We start from the raw sequence: 19,330 nt of genomic DNA, 5'->3' as shown, positions 1-19,330 counted from the left end.
TATGTAGAACAGGAGAACAAAAAAAGTGAAGTAAATAAGATGCTAGAGGCAAGAAAATTGATTGCTATCAAAAAGACCGAAAGGAAAAACAGTGACTATGCTAGATTTTAAATTAGGGGCTTTGGAGAAGGGAGCATAGTTTTAGAGAGAATCTCCCAAACTCACAGACCTATAGGAAGGTAACCTACAGGTATTTATAGGGAGCTGTCAGATACATCCATGTAGATAGCTAACATTTAAATATTGACAGACCAGTCAAACTATTAAAAGCCCCATACCAAAATTCCATCATTCCTCAGTTTCCCTTGCCTGTCTTCCTCCAATAGGCTAACCACCTAAGATCACTTGTTTTAAAGTTAAAATACCAATAACCAGGATTCAGTCAATTCAATGGTAACTAGTGTGATTAACTTGTTCACAACAGCAACACAGCTGTAAAGTAGCAAAGTTTAATGGACAGAGATACTAATCACGCATCTCAGTAACAGATGTAGATGCATTATCGCAAATGCTACAAGTGTTGAAATAGCAAGTTTCTAGATTCTAGCCCTTTTCAAAATGCCTATGACAAGAGTACCAACAAAAACTGATCTATATTTTAAAAAAAAAGGAGAGAGAGAGGTGCATATAGCACTCCTCGGCTGCACCACTTCCCAGTGTATGTTGTGACCTGTATCTTTAATGCAAATTTTGTTTAGGAACAAAACCAAAACGAACCCTAGCCCAGGCCTCAACACATTTTCTTTGGCTCTAGCAGCCAGCTCAAAAAATTAGGAGCCAAACTGCCCTCTGCTCTCTGAGGGGAGGTGGCCTCTTACCACATAGCCTCCAGCAATGTCTTCCACCCATGGGCAGCGGTGGGGGCCACCTTGCTTGTTCATTCCTTGCTTGTTCACCTTGCTTGTTCATTCATTCAGCCACCTTGCTTGTTCATTCCTCCTCCCAGTCATTTCTGTCCATCACCTGACTAAGCCAAATGGCTGTGACCAAGAGGAAGCAGCCTGCCCCTGCTTTGTTTGCTCACTCTTCCTGTTCATGCCACTCCTTTGCCTGGCTCAGGGGTTACATTCACCCAGGGGCAACAAGGTGAGCTGGCCCCTGGGAACTTTCAAGCCCTGCCCTCTCCTGTACAGAGAATAGGGATGTGCATGAACCCGTGCAGAGGCCCTTTTAAGGGCCTCCAAACCAGTTCAAACAACCGGCTCTTATACCTCCCTGCCACCCTGTCTCTTTTCCTGGAAGTACCAGGAAGTACCCAGTGTGCATGGGCATGTTGGGCGTGCATGTGCCTGGTGCACACATGCATGCCGGGTTCTTCCTGGTACTTCAGGGAAAAGAGGAGACGGGGCATCAGGCAGGTATGCTGCTGCCCCAAAGGAGCCTTTGCTAAAGAAACGCCGGTGGGGGGGAGGGATAAGTGCACCCTCCCCCGCCCTTAAAGTCAGATCACCCTCTTCCCTTCGAGCTTCCACCACCCTGTTCCGTGCACATCCCTAACAGAGAAAATTAGCATGTCAAAGAGAGGACTAAGCTAAAGTTCTTTTCTGTCGACATCCGCTCTCAGTAGTCAGTAGATTTTTTTTTAATGTGAGGAATATTCAGATATACAATGTCCCATTTGTATGCTGAAGTGGTATAGTCCCATGAGGGCGCGACCATGTGCTTTTCCTGAATATACAGATTAGTTCTACCAGACAATAATTACAAGGAAAATGATTTTAGGAAAACAGCTACATCGTATTTCAGCCTCACTAGAGAGAGCTCCAATATTTTCTTTTAGGCTGCCTTTCCCACAGACATCCTTCTTCAATCACAGACTCCTAAAGAAATAAATTGTTTTATTATTTGGTAGTCTGTAGAAATCAGCTCTACCAGTCTGCTTATCCTACCCAAGCAAAGTTTAAGTGCACTGCTGTTGATAACTGAGAACAAGTATTTCCACAGGGTTTTTTCTTGATCTAAAATTGATTTAAAACTCCTCATTAAATAAAAAATCAATCTTGGTTTCCACAACCACCATGCTCCAAATATTAGTGGTAAAAAGGGCACACACCACACTGAAGCAAGGTAACATTTATTTTAGTCATGTTTTGAATTACTATGGTATGAATTTAATTATATGAGAATTACATGTCACTATCAGCAATAGTAACTGAGCAATATAGTGTGCACACAAGAAGTTTAATCGACTTTCTATCTGCCTTTCATCTGGTATCTTGCAAGGTTCAGACTAAAGTAGAGAAAAACATTAAGCTATATGGTGAGAAGTAAATAGGAACAGACAATAAGCTGACAATTTTATTCCAGTGTTACCCCATTAAAATAGAGAAGCATACTTACTTGGATCAGATTTTGAAAAAGTATCTCTGTCCAAAAGGTTCCTATTAATGAAAGAAACAAGTTATATTTGTATTAAAAGGAAACATTACTCATTATTAAAAGAAAATATACTACACTTCTTAACCAGAAAGATTCAGATTCTAAGGTATTATTTAAATTATATGCAAATACATTGATTTATATATTTACAGCACTGTCAGCTTGAGTCACAACCTAATTAAGCTGAAGCACATTAACCTAATGTGCTAATGTCTCTTCCCCACAACTGCCCATTTGTTTGGATAGAGATGATAGATCCTCAGACATTGTTGTAGACATTCAATACACCTCTGAAACAGGGTCACATTTTTTCTCTTCTCACATTTTTCTCACACGCACACTGACTCACTCACGCACACTCACAGACACTTAATATAATATAAATTATACAGTTCATAATTCTATGGCTAAAATCTAGTGCAACAAGCATAGTAGGAAGCTCCACTGAAATCAGGGCAAAAGCCCTTTTCAGGTCCAAGACTATGTCCATGAGGTCTGCGCAGCCCTCATGGGCATATTCCTGGATGCAAAGAGGGCTTTTGCGGGGAGAGAAGTGAGCATAACTTCCCCCTCCCCATGTACTGCAGCTGTGAGGCAAACCTCACGTGCAGTTAGTTAAGATTCTTGCAAGGACAGAGCTCTTGCTTTGCCCTCAAAAGCCCACGGGGTACATCAGTCACCATGTAGCACTAATTAGCATACAAGATTGTACTTTTGGTTATATTTAATAATATTTCAAAGTACAAATGCCTTAGTTTTATTCAAATATTAATCATAAATATACCCAGTGCTTGAGATGGAGCAGCAAGCTCCACTTTATTTGGATTTTTTCATATATATTTTTGCAGTTTCTCATGTCCTTCAGAACCTATTCCCTGTGATCTCATTGACTTAATGCCTCAGTATTCACCAGGGGCATAGCAAGTAGGGGTGTGTCCGAACCGGTCTGGAAGCCATTGTAAAGGCCTCCGGACTTTCCAGACCGGTTCGGATCTGGCTGGTCCGGGTCCGGGTGGGGGGGTTCCTTTAAGGGCGGGGAGGGTTTACTTACCCCCCCCCGCCACTTGCCCCCGTCCAGCGCGCGTATTTAATGTAATAATTGGGGCAGCAGGATACTTCCCTGCTGCCCCTTGTCCCTCTGCAATGCCGCCAGCTTTGACTCACAGTTTTGAAAATAAATTACTGCTGCCCAGTGCCAATAATGAAGTTGAAGAAGAAGCCGGCCTCCACTTCGGCGCCTCTCCGCCCGGCAGCTCCCCCAGGAGCCGCCGCCGCCTCCCAGCAGCCACTGAGAGCGGCTCTGCCATGGAGGACGCGCCGCGGCGCCGCGGCAACCCTCACTTCCGGCTACCATGCGACTTTCCCCCACATACAGAGTGGCTGCATTCTGCCATTCTGTATGCGGGGGAAGTCGCATGGAAGCCGGAAGTGATGCAACCCTCACTTCCGGCTTCCATGCGACTTCCCCCGCATACAGAGTGGCAGAATGCAGCCACTCTGTATGTGGGGGAAAGTCGCATGGTAGCCGGAAGTGAGGGTTGCCGCGGCGCCGCGGCGCGTCCTCCATGGCAGAGCCGCTCTCAGTGGCTGCTGGGAGGCGGCGGCGGCTCCTGGGGGAGCCGCCGGGCGGAGAGGCGCCGAAGTGGAGGCCGGCTTCTTCTTCAACTTCATTATTGGCACTGGGCAGCAGTAATTTATTTTCAAAACTGTGAGTCAAAGCTGGCGGCATTGCAGAGGGACAAGGGGCAGCAGGGAAGTATCCTGCTGCCCCAATTATTACATTAAATACGCGCGCTGGACGGGGGCAAGTGGCGGGGGGGTGAGTAAACCCTCCCCGCCCTTAAAGGAACCCACCCCACAGTGCCGGACCGCAGCTCTGCGGTTCCGTGCACACCCCTAATAGCAAGGTTGGAGTGGGCCCAGAGACAAGATTTTAAAATAAGCCCCCCCTTCACTGAAGCTCAGCTCATGAAGTAAAGAAATCTTAAATGAGGCTGAATAGTGGTAACAAAAAGCAGATTTGTAAATTGTGGACAATGCAAGTCATTTAATGGTACTAGAGAAAGACATGCTGTTCTGGTAGCTCCAGGTCTTAACACTCACATCAATTTCAGAGAATGAATACAACTGAAGGAAGCCCGGGCAGATAGTGATGTGCCTGGACCGGTCTGGAGGCTATTCTATAAGCCTCCGGACCGGTCCGGACACGGGGTGGTTCGGTTCGGGAAGATGGGGGGTGGGGGGTGCACACGCAAAAGGCTTCTCAACGCCTTTTTCAGCCAAGCGGGGAAACGGACGGCAGGAAGATATCCTGCTGCCCGGCCCGATTTCTAAGCAGACCAGCCAAGCGGGGAGAAAGGGGAGGCAGGGCGATATCCTGCCACCCAATTACTAAAGTACATACAGTGACAAAAGTGGAAAGCGCGGGAGGGGTGAGTAAACCCTCCCCCCGCCCTTAATGGAACCCCCCACCCGGTGCCAGACTGCAGCTCCGTGGTTTTGTGCACACCCCTACGGGCAGATGCGCAGCTGGGGGTCAGTCATGTGACTTGCCTCGGGGGGGCAAGGCAATGGGCCCCCAAACAACTGTCTCCCCTTGCCCTATTATAGTTACACCCCTGGTATTCGCGGTTTCAGTATCTACAGAACTAACTCAGAACAGAACCCCCACGAATACAGAGGTCCTCCTGTACATACCAAAGAGTTTTTACAGAACTCCGAAGTGGTTGATCTAAGAAATATATGCAACTTGCCATCAAAAGTTTTGCCATCCGTCTCTTAGAATCTAAAAGTAGGGTTGTGCACGAAGTTTCTTCGGCACCGGTGGGGGTAGTCCTTTAAGGGCGGGAGAGGGTGCACTCACCCCTCCCGCCGCATATCCCCTGCTGGCGCTCCGTCACTTTTAAGCCCCTCAGGGCGGCAGCATTCCTCCCTGCCGCCCCGTTTTTGTCATCGGCCGGAAGTGGCTGGAAGAAGTAACCGCGCGTGCGCCCGTCGTGCGCGCGCACCCGCATGGCAGACGGGTGCGTGCATGCCCGCAACGGGCGCACATGCCCTTGCTTCTTCCGGCCACTTCCGGCCGATGACAAAAACGGGGCGGCAGGGAGGAACGCTGCCGCCCCGAGGGGCTTAAAAGTGATGGAGCACCGACAGGGGATATGCAGCGGGAGGGGTGAGTGCACCCTCCCCCACCCTTAAAGGACTACCCCCGCCGGTGCCTAAGCACCGAAACGGCCCCCGGAGCTGAAACGTTTCGGAGGCCTCCATAATGGCCTCCGAAACATTTCGGGCACAAGCCTATCTAAAAGTTTGATAGTTTTAGAGGATTGAACTTTCATACTTTTAGAGATACTCAAACTTTTACAGTATCAAACTTGGGAGTGATCCAGTAGACACTAAATATCTGGGTTTCCAAAACACCTTTGACAAAGTTCCTGATCAAAGATTCCTAACAAAACTTAGCATTTTAAGAGGACAGGTCTGCTGGATCAATAACTGGTTAAAGAACAAGAAGAAGATAATAGGAGTAAATTGACATTTCTCACACTAGAAGGAAATAAGAAGTTTGCATGTAACAACAAATTATTTGGGATGCTAAAAATCCAAGCACACTAAATAGATCAAAAATTATCACTGAGCCAATAGGCAACAGATTGGCAACTGAGGGTCACTGTAAGTAAAAGTTTTTTTTAAAAAAAAGCACACTAGGGCAAAATAGCCCATTTATTTATTATTTATTAGATTTCTATACCATCTTTCATAAACATATCCCAAGGAAGTGTACGAGGTTAAAATACAACAGTAAAATCCACAGAGTCACATTAAAACAACCAGCAATGCAATACACTGATAGGATCTGAACTAGCTGTCACTCTCCAAGCAAGACCTTGGAGCTGAAATATAAAATTGCTGGCACAAGATGTGTCATTGAAGCATCCCTGACTTAGATAGGTATCAAAGAAGATAGACACATTCACAGAGGGTAGATTGTTGTGTCTCGGGTTTTTGTTTTGTTTATAAAAGATTGTGAGCTTCCTGACAACAGGCTCCCAACCTTTAGAAAAATGCTGTAAGCCACTCTGAGATGACAAGATAGAACAGGATAGAAATCTAATAAACAAACAAATGCTAAATCTATCAAAAGCTATTAGCTACATCAGAGATTCTCAACCTTGGATCACCAGATGCTGTTGGATTACAACTCCTATAATCCCCAGCCACAATGGCCTTCCCAGCATCTGGTGATCCAAGTTTAGGAATGCCTTAGCTATGATAAATAAATGCAACTTCTAATGCAGATTCAGTATGCCTCAAAATACCAGTTGGTGGGTGTACTATAAAAGTTCTACCAGACATGCAGAGTGGCTCACAGAGCTGCTAATCAGTAGAGGATTCAGTCCTACAAACAGAATCTTGAGGAGTGCCAGTGGCAGTGGGGGGAAACAGTTGGTCTTCTGGGGGAGCTCTGACAGAGATCTCTGACTTGAAATGGGCTGTTTGGAGGGTTCCGAACTCAAAACAGGACACCCTTAAAATAAAAGGCCTGTTTCGAGCTTGGAGCAGATTTCGATGGAAACATTTTGACATTTCAAGCACCATTTTGGAGGCCTGTTTTTCCATTGCTGATTGGTTTTCTGGCACTGACTTCCAGTTGGCTTGCGATCTCCTTGCTTCTTGGTTGACTTGTTATCATAAAAATCGTGCTGTCATGGGCAACTGTGCCCCCATTGGCTGGGGGGGGAGGGAGGAGGGACACAAAAGGAGGAACTGAGAGGCAGAGAGAGCCCTTAGAGTGTGCCTCTCCTGAAGAAGAGGATACATCAGGACAGGAGAGGAGAGGAGGAAGGAAGGTTTGATTTTGTGGTGCCCCCCACCCCCACCAGCATTGAGTATGATATGATGTGCTATTGTTGCTATAATTATCTGATTTTGCTGGATCTCAGACTGACAAAGGGAGAACTTGGGTGCCTGTCTACCTTGAGTTGGGTGCCTTCATTTCTTGATTGCAAGATGTACTCAGTCAGAAAATGTGGCTGAAGTTGCACTAGTTGAGCTTATGACTACAGGTTGAGTATCCCTTATCTGGACTGCTTGGGACCAGAAGTGTTCCGGATTTCGGATTTTTCCAGATTTGGAATATTTGCATAATGAGATATCTTGGGCATGTGATCCAAGTCTAAACATGAAAGGTTACTGTATTTATTTATTTATTAGGTTTTATTTAAAGTATAAAAACAAATAAGCATTGAATTTACGACAACTACAGGTAGCTGTAAATGTAATGAAAACAGGCACCAACAGAGCGCCAAAACAGATGCCAACAGAGCAGGTGCAAAAATGAGCAGGGATTGGTGGAGGGGGAGCTTTCCCTTTTCCCTCTAGTGCCAAAGTGAGAACATCAAACACATTAAAAAGCTTCACAATAAAAACAGAGCTACAACTAGAGAGAATTACAGACAAAACCCCTGTCACTAACAGCCTTCTGAAATAAAGTTTTGACTGCATGTTTAAAGCAACAAAATTGGGAATCTGCGAGCAAGCTGAGGCGCTTTGTTTTTTGTTTTGTTACGGCACATGCCGTGGTGATTTCTGGATTTTGGATGTCCAGAAAAGGGATACTCAACCTGTATGCTTGCTGCTAAGTAAAGGTCTGCTGCAGCCGCTGTTGAGATACAAGGAAGTAACATAAGGAGTCATGATTGTGTGAGAGAGATCAACTAGTGCCAATGATGTTACTGCAGCACAGACACTATGGCTGGCAGTGGATTATTTTTGGTCAGTGATTATTTTTGAGCCATTTTTGTACTGTGTGTAAAATGTGTGTTCTGTGTTCGTAGGGACAGATTCCCTTTTACTGTGTGCTTCTGTAGTGTTTTTCAAGGCAGGCCAACTCGCCACCGGTCAATTGGACGTGGCCAACTCGCCACATGGACAACTCGCCACAGGGAACAACGCAACTCCCCTCCCCCCACAAGCCCTTCCTGTCACTTTGGCTTTCAGTCCAGAGGGGACAAGTGGGAGGGAGGCAAGAGGAAGCTAGATTCCCATATACCACCCACCAATGCATGTCTTTCACATTCTGTAGTGGAAGGAAGAATCTCTCTGCATTCCTACCTGTGGGATTGTACCTCATGAGAAGTGAAATGTCAGGTGCGAAGCCTGCACCAGAGCTTTAGAGCAGGCGAGCTGCCATTTTCCTCCTATTGCCCCTTTGCAGGTCTCCTCAAAGCAGCAGCAGACCTTGTTCTCTTACTAAAGCAGACTACCTCACGTGTATCCCAGGGATATTAGCAGAACACTTGGGGGATTTGGTGTGTAGTTGAATTTTGAATTGTTTAGCAAAACTCTTACGTGGAGATTTCCTGGCCAAGGTGTGTGTGCATGTTGTATTGTTGTTTTTTAATTCTCTGCAGGAAAGTACAACTCACTGCACCCTATGGCCCAGCAAAAAACTGCTTACACAGCAGAGAAGATATCAAGATGCCACACCAATCATTCACTCTGCAGGATTGTACAGACCGTTAGGCTTTTATCTATTAATTTATTTTTGCATAAACAAGAGACTGGGCTGTAGTCTGGGCTGCATTATCTGCATGTTGAAAACTGGCATATATCCTAGCATCCTCCCCATATCACTTATCTCATCTGGGCCACATTATTTGCATGTTGAAAATTGGCGTATCTCCTAGCACCCTCCCCATATAGAACACAGCCTCTTGTTGGACACTGTGGGGTTTCAAAATAACCACACAACTGTCAAAACATGCTTGTATTTGGTGTGGTGTTAGACTGTCTAAGAATCTCTCTGCATTCCTACCTGTGGGGTTGTGCCCTATGAGAACTGAAATGGATCAATTTCCATCAATTTCCCCACTCTGTTTCTGGGCCTAGCCCTGTACAACTGCCAGAGCTTGGATAAGTGTATACATGCTCAGACTTCTAGATGTCTGAAAGTCCACAATATAATTGTTACTGACTCCAGAGCAGTATTATAACCAGAATGCTATATTGGATCAAAATAGCCCCTTTTTCATATTTGTCACCAATCTGAACAATTTATCAGCTCTGGAGAGGTGTCAAAAATGCAAAAGTAAAAAATAAAAAAACATTTGTGACTCTTTTGGAATTTGGAATTTTAGCTTCCTCTTGCCTCCCTCCCGCTTGTCCCATCTGGATCAAAAGCCAAAGTGACAGGATAGGCTTGGCGGGGGGCGGTGTTGCGTTGTTCCTGCGGCATGTTTGCCGCGTCCAATTGACTGGTGGCGAGTTGGCCACAGCAAGTTGTCCCATTCCCTCTGTGAGTGCAGCTTGTTCCGGCCATAGGGAACAATGGGGAAACTTAAAACACCCCATTGTTCCCCATAGGTAGCTCCTAGGGACACTAAAGTGGGTTGGGTGGTAGGGCATAATGGGTGCTACCTACCACCCACAATTGATTACATAGCAATCTCTCCAGGTTTACTAAGACATCTAGCACAATTTAAAATTGCTAGTTGCCCAGACAGCAACCACCTCCCTGGAGAGTTACATTTGAATTTATTTGGAAGCTTCTTACTTGCAGAACCAACCCATTTTACAAATTCAATGTTAGAGGTGCAACCCTCTTGTGTAAGATGGTCTGAAACAACAGAAGAATAAGTCGCTGCAATGCTGAATTCTGAAAAGCTTACCCTTCTCCGCTCAGTATTGATGGATACTGATACTGAGATGGATGATAGCATAGTTGAGCACTATAGCAAAGTTGTCCAGGCACTGCACCCTGTGTTAACCTTTACCAATCTCGGAAGGGCCATGTTGCTACCTTGCGCTCTAAGAACTGGTTTGATGTAGATTGCATTAATGCTAAAAAAGCGCTTGTCAGTTCATCAAACATATAGGGATCATCCGTCACTTTCCTCCCGCCAAGCATTATTCAACAGAAAAAGCAATAGAAACAGCTGCTGAAAACTAAAAAGAGAGATGCCATGAGACTGCCGTGGTAACAACTGATAGCAGCATCAAGATCCAAAAGCCCATTTTGGCATATGGTTGCCTCCCATCTGTCACATGGGTTATCCCACCTCAATTGTATGGTACCTGCATTTGTGTGGGAGGAGTATTACCAAATGCGATACAAGAGAGATGAAGTAGCTGTCACAAGCCTAGATCTGGATGCAGGTCAGCTGCCAGAGTGGCCATCAGTGTCTCGTACTGAAATAGAATCTTTGGAGAAGCTGCTTAAACCTGGCAAAGCCCTTGGCAATGATTACATATCTGCAGAAGTAATAAGGAAAAATCTGACATGGTAGACCCTGGTCCTGGCCAGGGTGGATTTGATTTAAATCACGATTTAAATCACTAGCAGGGTGGATAAAAATAAAAAAAATCTGATTTAAATAAAAAAAATCCGATTAAAATAAAAAAAATTGATTTTTTTTATTTAAATCAGATTTTTTAAATTTAAATTGGATTTTTTTTAATTTTTATCCACCCTGCTAGTGATTTAAATCATGATTTAAATCAGTTTGATTTAAATCAAATCCACCCTGGTCCTGGCATCACTCTCTTCTTTTATTGATAGGACTGCACGTGTCCCTAAAGACTGGGGAGTGGCAATAATAATCCCAATCTATAAAAAGGGTGAAAGAAAGCTACCTGAAAATTATAGACCCATTAGTTTTCTTAGTATAGTTAGCAAAATATATGCTAGGCACCTATATGAGTGTTTACTAGATTGGGTGGATTGTAAAAATATCCTGGTGGAGGAGCAAATTGGCTTCTGCACAGGTTGTTCTGTTATGGACCCTGCTTTAATACTACAACACCTAGTAGAAAAATATACTTCCAAATCCAACTCTGCTCTATATGCAGGATTTGTTGATTTTATATCTGCTTTTCACCTGATCCCCAGAGAGAAACTTTGGTGTAAACTATTGAAATCATCAGTAGACCACCATTTACTTCTTTTGATGTTCAAATTATATGAAAACTCTTGTGTAAGGGTGCGTTGCAGCACTCAGGGACACCTCACCAAGGAAATACCAACATTCAGGGGAATTGGATAGGGATGTATTCTGGCTCCGCTGCTATTTAACTTTTATATTAACTCTCTTGTCTCCCATCTAGATAATTTAGGCCATCATCCACCAAAATTAGCAGACAGACATCTTGCCATACTTCTATATGCAAATGATGCTGTTATTCTCTCTCAAACATCGATAGGTCTAAGAAGAGCTTTGCGCTCTCTTGCTACCTATTGCGAAGAACTTTTAGAAATTAATTATAGCAAAACTAAGATCCTGGTGTTTGCAAAGAGACCAAAGATTTGGAACTGGTCACTAAATGGGCACAGGTTAGAACAAGTTAAGTATTTCAAATACCTTGGTGTAATATTCCAATCCGCAGGCAGAAGGGGTGCACACAGATAATATGTAAGGCAGAATGCACACAAGAGTGCACAAGCAATTCAATCTTTCCATCACTCCAGGGGTACCAAATTTATCCCCTCCGCCATAAAACTCTTTTCAGCTAAAGGATGAGCACAGCTCCTATATGAAGCTCAACTTGGCACATACTCCAACTTCGCTAAGGTGGAAGCTGTGCAATCTAAGTTCCTGAGGAACATTTTTCAGGTATCCTGGTATGTGCCCAGTGCTGTCCTATGTCTGGAAGCAGGACTGCTCAAAGTAGAGGCCAGAGCATGGATCAATATCTTTGAATTCTAGCTGAAGCTGGTTTTCCCTGCAGGTCTAGCTCTGCTTGTGCTAAAGGACATCCAGGTGGAAAAGAGAGATGGAGAAAAAGTTGCAACATTATGGTTTCTCCCCTTTTGCACTGATAACTCTGGGATATGAAAATGCCAGGGTCAAATTCAGACAAAGAATATATGACATGGAGCATCAAATTGATCAGGGCTCTATTCTTCTTGGTGTCCATTTGGGCAACCAAGTTCTGAGTTTCAACCATGCCAAACACCTAAACCAGATAACAGTGCCAACATACCACAGAGCTTTGACACAGGCACAATGCAATGCCTTGCAAACAGCAGTCCTGGAAGGGAGATAACAAAAAATCCCCTACAAAGAACGCACTTGTCTCTGCAAATTGGGAGATATTAAAACAACAGCTCATGTGCTCCTTTACTGTCAATTTCACCGAGATATATGGCATAAACATATAACCCCTTTCATTAGCTGCCGTCCAGGTTGTACAGATTATTTTTATCTTGTTTATCTTTTAACTGACCAGAATGACTTGAGATCTTATAATGTGGCTAAGTTCTGTTTAATAGCTAATAAAATTTGCCAGGAGTTAATTAAGAATCATTGTTAACTGTGCCTAACTATTGTATCATAACTGTGAACGTTTATTTTGTTGGGCTTCTGTTTACATATTGTGCTGGTCGGTGACTGTGATAAAGGAATTGAATTGAATTGAATTGTATTACCACCCAACCTACAAATGAAATGGGCAAGTGGGATATTTTAAACAAATTTTTAACCTTTCTCCAAAACCCCCATAGGATCCTATGCCCACAACACCCCATACAAGCAATACTATGACCTATACCTTGACTGGGTCACAGTTGGCAGAGTTTGCAAGGACCAAGCCAGCAAAGCATGCATGTTCACCACAGAAGTTCCGGAGATTAAACAGGTGATGCGTTTCAGAACGTGTTTCAATCACATGAGAGTCAGAGAAGACTTCCTTACAGATCTGAGTGGCAACCTTCTATGGTAGGGAGCCAAAGGCAGTGAACTCAGCAGCAAAGTGTTCCAGGCAACCACAGACTACAAGCTAGGTCTCTCAAGAGAGGACCCAGATCTCTTGACCATCATGGAAGGAGAGTTTAGCAAAGATGAGTTCAACAACTGGATCACCCCTCTCCCATTCTGCAAACCAAAACAGCAACTGCCCAACAACTGGAAATATGCATTATCTCATTTAACCTCTCTATGCTGCACTTTCATGCCAGGCATGAAAGATAATCACATGGCTTTCATGGAGAATATGTTATTGAACAGACACACAGACCTAGTACCTCCTCTCAAGGACGGAGAGGCGTGCTGGTATCTCCCATCCATTGGAGCATACCACCCACAGAAGCCAGAACAGATAAGAATAGTCTTGGATGTCAGTGTCCAGTTCCAAGGAACAACTGAATAAGGTCCTCCTACCAGATTTAACCAGCAACATGCTTGGGGTACTTATTCAGTTCAGAAAGGAATTGAAAGGAGTTGCTATAACAGCTGACATCATTCTATTCCTTCATAGTCAGGGAAGACCACCACAACTACCTGAGATTCCTGTGGTACAGCCATGATGACCAGAACTAACAAGTTACTGAGTATCCGATGAGAGCCCCCATCTTTGGAAATGGCCCATCACCTGCAGTAGCCAACTATGGAGTCCAACAAGCAGCATGAGAAGAGGAAAATAATATGGCTAAGATGCCAGGCAGTTTGTGGAGAGAGATTTCTATGTTGATGATGGTGTTGTGAACTACACCCGGTTTCACTCTCTGTACATGCTCAGAGGGAAAGAGGCAAAGTCACATCATACACAAACTGAATTGGTTCTTGGAGATGGTGACCATGTAGGATCTGGGCACGCAAACAGAGATAGAGAGAGACACACTCAGAAAATTCAATGGGCTTTATTATAAAAAGTTGCTCATCAGGATAAAATAATCCACATTAAAAACATGTTTCCAATTCAAAGTGTAGTGTAATGTGCCTAACTAACATATGTGTGTGCAATCAGTAATTGCAGCCATCTAATAATCTAACAAATCCTAATAAAACATTTAGAGAGAAGAAGGAAGGAGGGAGGACTTAGGAGAGGGATGGCAGTGATTAGTAGAAAGGAGGGCAGAGGGATCCAAGGCTTGTGAAGGCAGCATATTACCAGGATCAGAGGCTTGAGAGTGGTGGGGCTTTCAGCTGAAGGAGCGACGCTGTGGCTGGAGACCGGAGCTTTTTAGAGCGATGATCAAGCATGCAGTTTGCTCAGAGCAAGGCTGAGAGTCAGAGCACCATGTTTGGGGAAGTCTTGACTTCTCACTGCGCAGCAGAAGTCACAGAGTTCCTGTCCATGGACAGAGTTCCTGCTTGTTGCCCTGCAGCTTAGCAGCAAACTCCGTGATGGCTCTTGAGCAAGTATGCTTGTTAAGCAAGGTTGCTAGCTCTCTGTCCAGTAAGCCTCATTCTTTATAGTTGTATCTTCCTTTGATCTCCCATAGAGTCTATTCAAAATATCCTCATCCTTCCTGGGTCCCCAAAAAGTGACAACTTGCTGTTACCTTCTGCATATTGTCTTTCAATTATTCAGGCAATCCAGGGAGATCTGAATCCCATTTTCTGTCAGCTGTAAGCTTAGGAAGGGGGGGACGACATTGCCCAAAGCAAATCTGCATCTCTGAGTTGCAAATGGGCACCTTTTCTTGTCCCAGATTTGCCAGCCTGGTCCCAAAAGGTGTTAAAAGGTGTTAGTACAAGGATTTAATCTACAGGTGTTTTCTTTGTGTGCATTTACCTAGAGTGGAATTTCTATAGAGAGCAATTGAGTATAGCAGAGCAATCATTGACAAAGATTAACATAGACCTTGCAGGAGGAAGTGAGAGCTCAGCTTCTCACTTCTTCCAGACATTATCTGAAAATGGGTTAGATTTTAACATTTAGATTGTTCTGGCCTGGCTTTTGTGCTTCTTTGAGTACCCATTTCACAATACAATGCTGGATCACCTCTTCCTTCACAGAGCAGTTGAGACCTGGGTGTCAGTTCACCCTGAGTCCAGGCATTTAATTCATTTCTTAATAAAATGAAATCTGACACAGGCCTGAATTCCATATATTTCTGGGTTGGTATCTCTGGGTCTAATGTTGAGGGTGGGGGCATCCCCAATGGGGGGACGTTCCCAACAATGGCCTGAAGTGTTTGCCTACCATGGAAGAAGCTATCAACCTCTCAGAAAGACATAGAAGATGCTGGCCAAGATCAACCTAGTACTCCAAAAAATTGCTTCCAACAGCATTGTGACACCATCAATCCTGAGGACCTTCCAAAAGGGTTATGAAATCTGGATCTGAGATCAGACACACCACCATGACAAAGTCTTCTACTAAGCTGGGACATAAAGAATGACACCTTCACCTTTCAGGTGCCACCAGAAGACAAACCATTCACCCATTGGAGCATGCTGCTGACCCCTTTAACAGGGATTCCCAACTCTCAGTATCCCCAGCTGCTATGGCCTTTGGCTGGGGATTATCGGAGCTGTAGTCAACAACATCTGGGAAGCCCTGTTAGAGGGAACACTGCTGCTAACAGTGAACAATTTATTTAACCCAATAGAGTTTGCAGCTCTGGTCACCTTGCAAGGCATGCTCCTGTTCATGGCTTTTAAGCTTAGAAATGCATGAGTGGGACACCTTCCTACCTTCTGACAAAAAGAAAGAGTGGAGAACGTGAAAACACTTGTTGAAGATTCTTCACCAAGCATAAATCCCATGCACCTGTGCTTCAACTTTGCTGACAACTACACAATGTAAAGAAATCCACATTTTCCACAACACCCTCACAAAAGCAATAACCACAGTGGTGTACCTGAGAGTCAGTGACAGGGAGCACAGAGTTCATGCTAGGTTCCTCTACAGCAAGGACAAGTTGGTACCACAACAAGAATGTACCAGTCCTAGCATGTGGGGCAGTCATAGCAACAGACATGCTGCAAGACGAAGTCCACATACAGCCTGACTCCATTGTCTTCTGCACTGACAGCAGAGTTGTCTTAGGACACACACACACCCAGAGTAAAAAGATCTATGTGTACATAGCCAACAGAGTGGGATGCATCAGACAGTCTACGTGACCAGAGCAGTGGCACTATTTCCCAACAGACCTGAACCTCACAAACCAAGTCACACAAACTATACTAGCAGATCATTCAAACTCATACAAGCAAATTCAGTCTGTGTGGTTGAACAAACCATTTTTCTGGGCCAAAGATTGTTGGAGGTCTAGCTCCAGATGGCATTGACCTTTTGCACCAGTAATCCTAATGACCACTAAGGACACTGGAAGTAGAGATAAATAGTTAGGGTCATCTCTGTTTTCCTGTTTATCTCTGCCTCTATGACCCCTCAATTGATAGAGTGTACTCAGGAACTTGCTGGGAGGGACTTCCTTATTCTTCTTCCCAGAATGCTTCTAGCTCTCTCTCGCTCTCTCTGAGCACCATGCTTCTACAGGTCTCTCTCTCTGACCAACAAGTAGCCAGAAGTTAGATATAGATCTTTTCCTATCATCATGTACTTCTGAATAAAGTAAATTAATTTAACTTTACATGAATCTCCATGCTTACAATTTACAAGCTGTTGCCGGAGACCAGTGTTTTCCCCCCTCTAATTTTTTTCATCTGTGTGCGGAATGAGTTTTGTTCCGGATGGCAGTATCAAAGCAGTGTACATGCACATGCATTCGGAATGGGGCCCTCCTGATTCAACCTGAGCAGGATCTAAAATTTACTGAGCGGACATCAAAAAACATATGAGCATGCACATGCCTTAGAGGGAACACTGCCTGATACCCTGTTAACTTCTGCTGTAATGGGAGTGTGTTAGCTCCTGAAATACTCTGCTATATAAATAATTACCCCCAACAAAGACAACCAACTAGAAAAACCCACTTCGACCTGAAGAACTCAGGTGGCAGGAAAGGCAAGTCAAAACGCTGGTCAATGCTTTTTGAAACAGAAAGAGACAAGAGAACCTTATGTCTCTGCATACCCGCAAGCAAGTGGGAAAACAACAAAACCAGTGTCAAGGAAGGTGACATCATCTTGCTTCAAAACAAAGAGACTGACCACAATGCTTGACCCATGGGAATTGCTGCCAAAGTCATCCCTAGTGAAGACAGCAAAGAACAGAAGGTCGAGATGAAGACAACTAAGGAAGAAGCAGTGAGGATCTTCACCAGATCAGTCACCAAAGCAGTAATGTGGTTAAGCCAAAGGGTAGTTGTCAGATTATAGAACTTTACACTTAGCCTAGACATAGTGGAATCTAGGCATTTCAAAATGGGGAAGTGTGTCACCATGTAAGCATTATGGGTATAGAATGCTTTCAAGGAGGAGAGTCGCATTGTAATTAACCCTAGGGGAACACCTTAATCATATAAACAGAACTCAACCAGCCAAGTCTATTCTGTAGTCAGCTATTAGATATTGTTTAGACAGGTCTAGCTCAGTCAGTAGCCAGTGAGTGGCTGGTGTGTCTGTGTTTTGTTTTTGCTCTGTACTGATGAACGGAGAGAGAAATGTACTCTCAGCTTGTATTCAATCCTTAAATTCAATTCCTGAATCTGATTGGAAACAATGGCCTTTTTACCAAATGGGTTTCATGTCCAACCATCACCAATCTGAAAGGACATATCTCCAATCCTACAAGCTTCATTACAAACTTTGAGGATATGTGAATTAATTTTGATGTTAGACAATAAATAAAATCATTTACGCTTGCTGGATGGAGCCACTCTGGGAAGAGCAGAAGGTTTCAAGTTCCCTCCTGGCTTCTCCAAGATAGAGCTGAGAGAGATCCCTGCCTACAACCTTGGAGAAGCCACTGCCAGTCTGTGAATACAATACTGAGCTAGATAGACCAATGGCCTGACTCAGTATATGGCAGCTTCCTATGTTCCTATGATGTTATCTCATTTGAGTAATACTTGAAGTAACTGCCTAAAGTTCAGAACATGTAATAAGAATGTGTTTATCAGCTAAGCTTTTATCTGCTGTTTTTGTAAATTTTTAATCATTTTATTAGTTTATGGATTTCCATGCAAAATATTTTAATATACACTGGCTGGCATGTGTAGCCCCGCATCATTGACAAGAAAAGTGCGAGTATGCAAGCAGCCTTCAACATCCCTGTACTGAAAGCTGCTTTGCACAGAGGTCAAGGGGGAGCGGCGTTCATGTCTCTCCCCTCCCTCCCAAAGAAATCTGTTGCTGAGGGCTGTGCAACCCACAGGAACAGATTTCTGTAATTCAGAGGACTGGAATTATTACTGAAAAGGCCCTGCATCTAGTGCTCCTCTGAGGCTGAATTAAGGGTCCTGACAAGTTCATATGGCAGTAGGTGATCCTCAGGTAAACTGGGCCCACTGTTCGGAATTTAAAGGCCAAAACCAGCACTTCAAATTGAGCCTAAAACCAAACTGGCAACCAATGCAGTTGATACAGTATATCATAATGTCTATACTACATCAACTGCAGTATGGTTGATTCGGCTCACTCCCACCAGTAGTACCCTGGCTGCTACATTCAGCACCACTTGCAGTATCTAAACCATTGTTCTTCATTGTAAGACCCGGGGGCCAGCGGCAGCCCCTATTAACCCTTAGTGCACCCCCCTGATTGATTTTCAGGCCTGTGTTAAGCTTTAGCCCAAGCTTAATGACTTAGTCCATTTTAGATCACATTTTTGGGGTGGGAAGGGTCCCCAAATTTTGAAAATCAGTACAGATGTCAAGGACACTGTTGTAAGGAATGTACTAAAACTCCAGATCATTACAAGTTGAGCTCTGGCCGCCATCTTGGGAAAATGGCCACCAAAAACCATTGTTTGCATATTTTTCATAAACCATTGCTCCAATGGGGAAATGTTATATACGAAAATTATAGAGCATAAAATTATCTATGAAAATGTGGTGTTCACTGTAGATTTGAACTAACAGTTTTGCCATAAAGTGAAGGTTTCCGTGGAACACTATTTTGTGGCTACTGTGCCATCCCTGTTTTTTTGCCTCACTCATATAAACCTTTCCTGCAGAACCAAATTAAAATATAAATTAAGAAGCATGAAATTTACTGTCAGCCACAAAAGGGGTTTCTCCCCCCCATGCAGTTTGTATATTTTGAACTATTATAGCAATGGCTTATATGTATAGTTAATGTGAACTGTGCAGATAGGT

General features: G+C 44.0%; 1 protein-coding gene across 5 annotated transcripts in view; it reads right to left on the bottom strand.

Annotated features, from left to right (window-relative positions):
- The window catches only part of CPNE8 (copine 8), a 116,759-nt gene that overhangs the window by 76,557 nt on the left and 20,872 nt on the right, over window positions 1-19,330 (bottom strand). For all 5 annotated transcript variants that reach the window (XR_008308320.1, XR_008308319.1, XM_053254740.1 and 2 more), the window contains exon 2: window positions 2,341-2,381. Coding sequence is in view for 3 of the 5 variants with exons in the window: in XM_053254740.1 (XP_053110715.1) it covers window positions 2,341-2,381 (41 nt within the window). In the remaining 2 variants the exon portion in view is untranslated. The remainder of the gene's footprint in view (window positions 1-2,340; window positions 2,382-19,330) is intronic.

This window comes from Hemicordylus capensis, chromosome 5 (genome assembly GCF_027244095.1).
Source record: "Hemicordylus capensis ecotype Gifberg chromosome 5, rHemCap1.1.pri, whole genome shotgun sequence".
Lineage (NCBI taxonomy): Eukaryota > Metazoa > Chordata > Lepidosauria > Squamata > Cordylidae > Hemicordylus > Hemicordylus capensis.
Note: the sequence above shows the minus strand (reverse complement) of the source record. Positions and strands in the feature narration are given on the sequence as shown.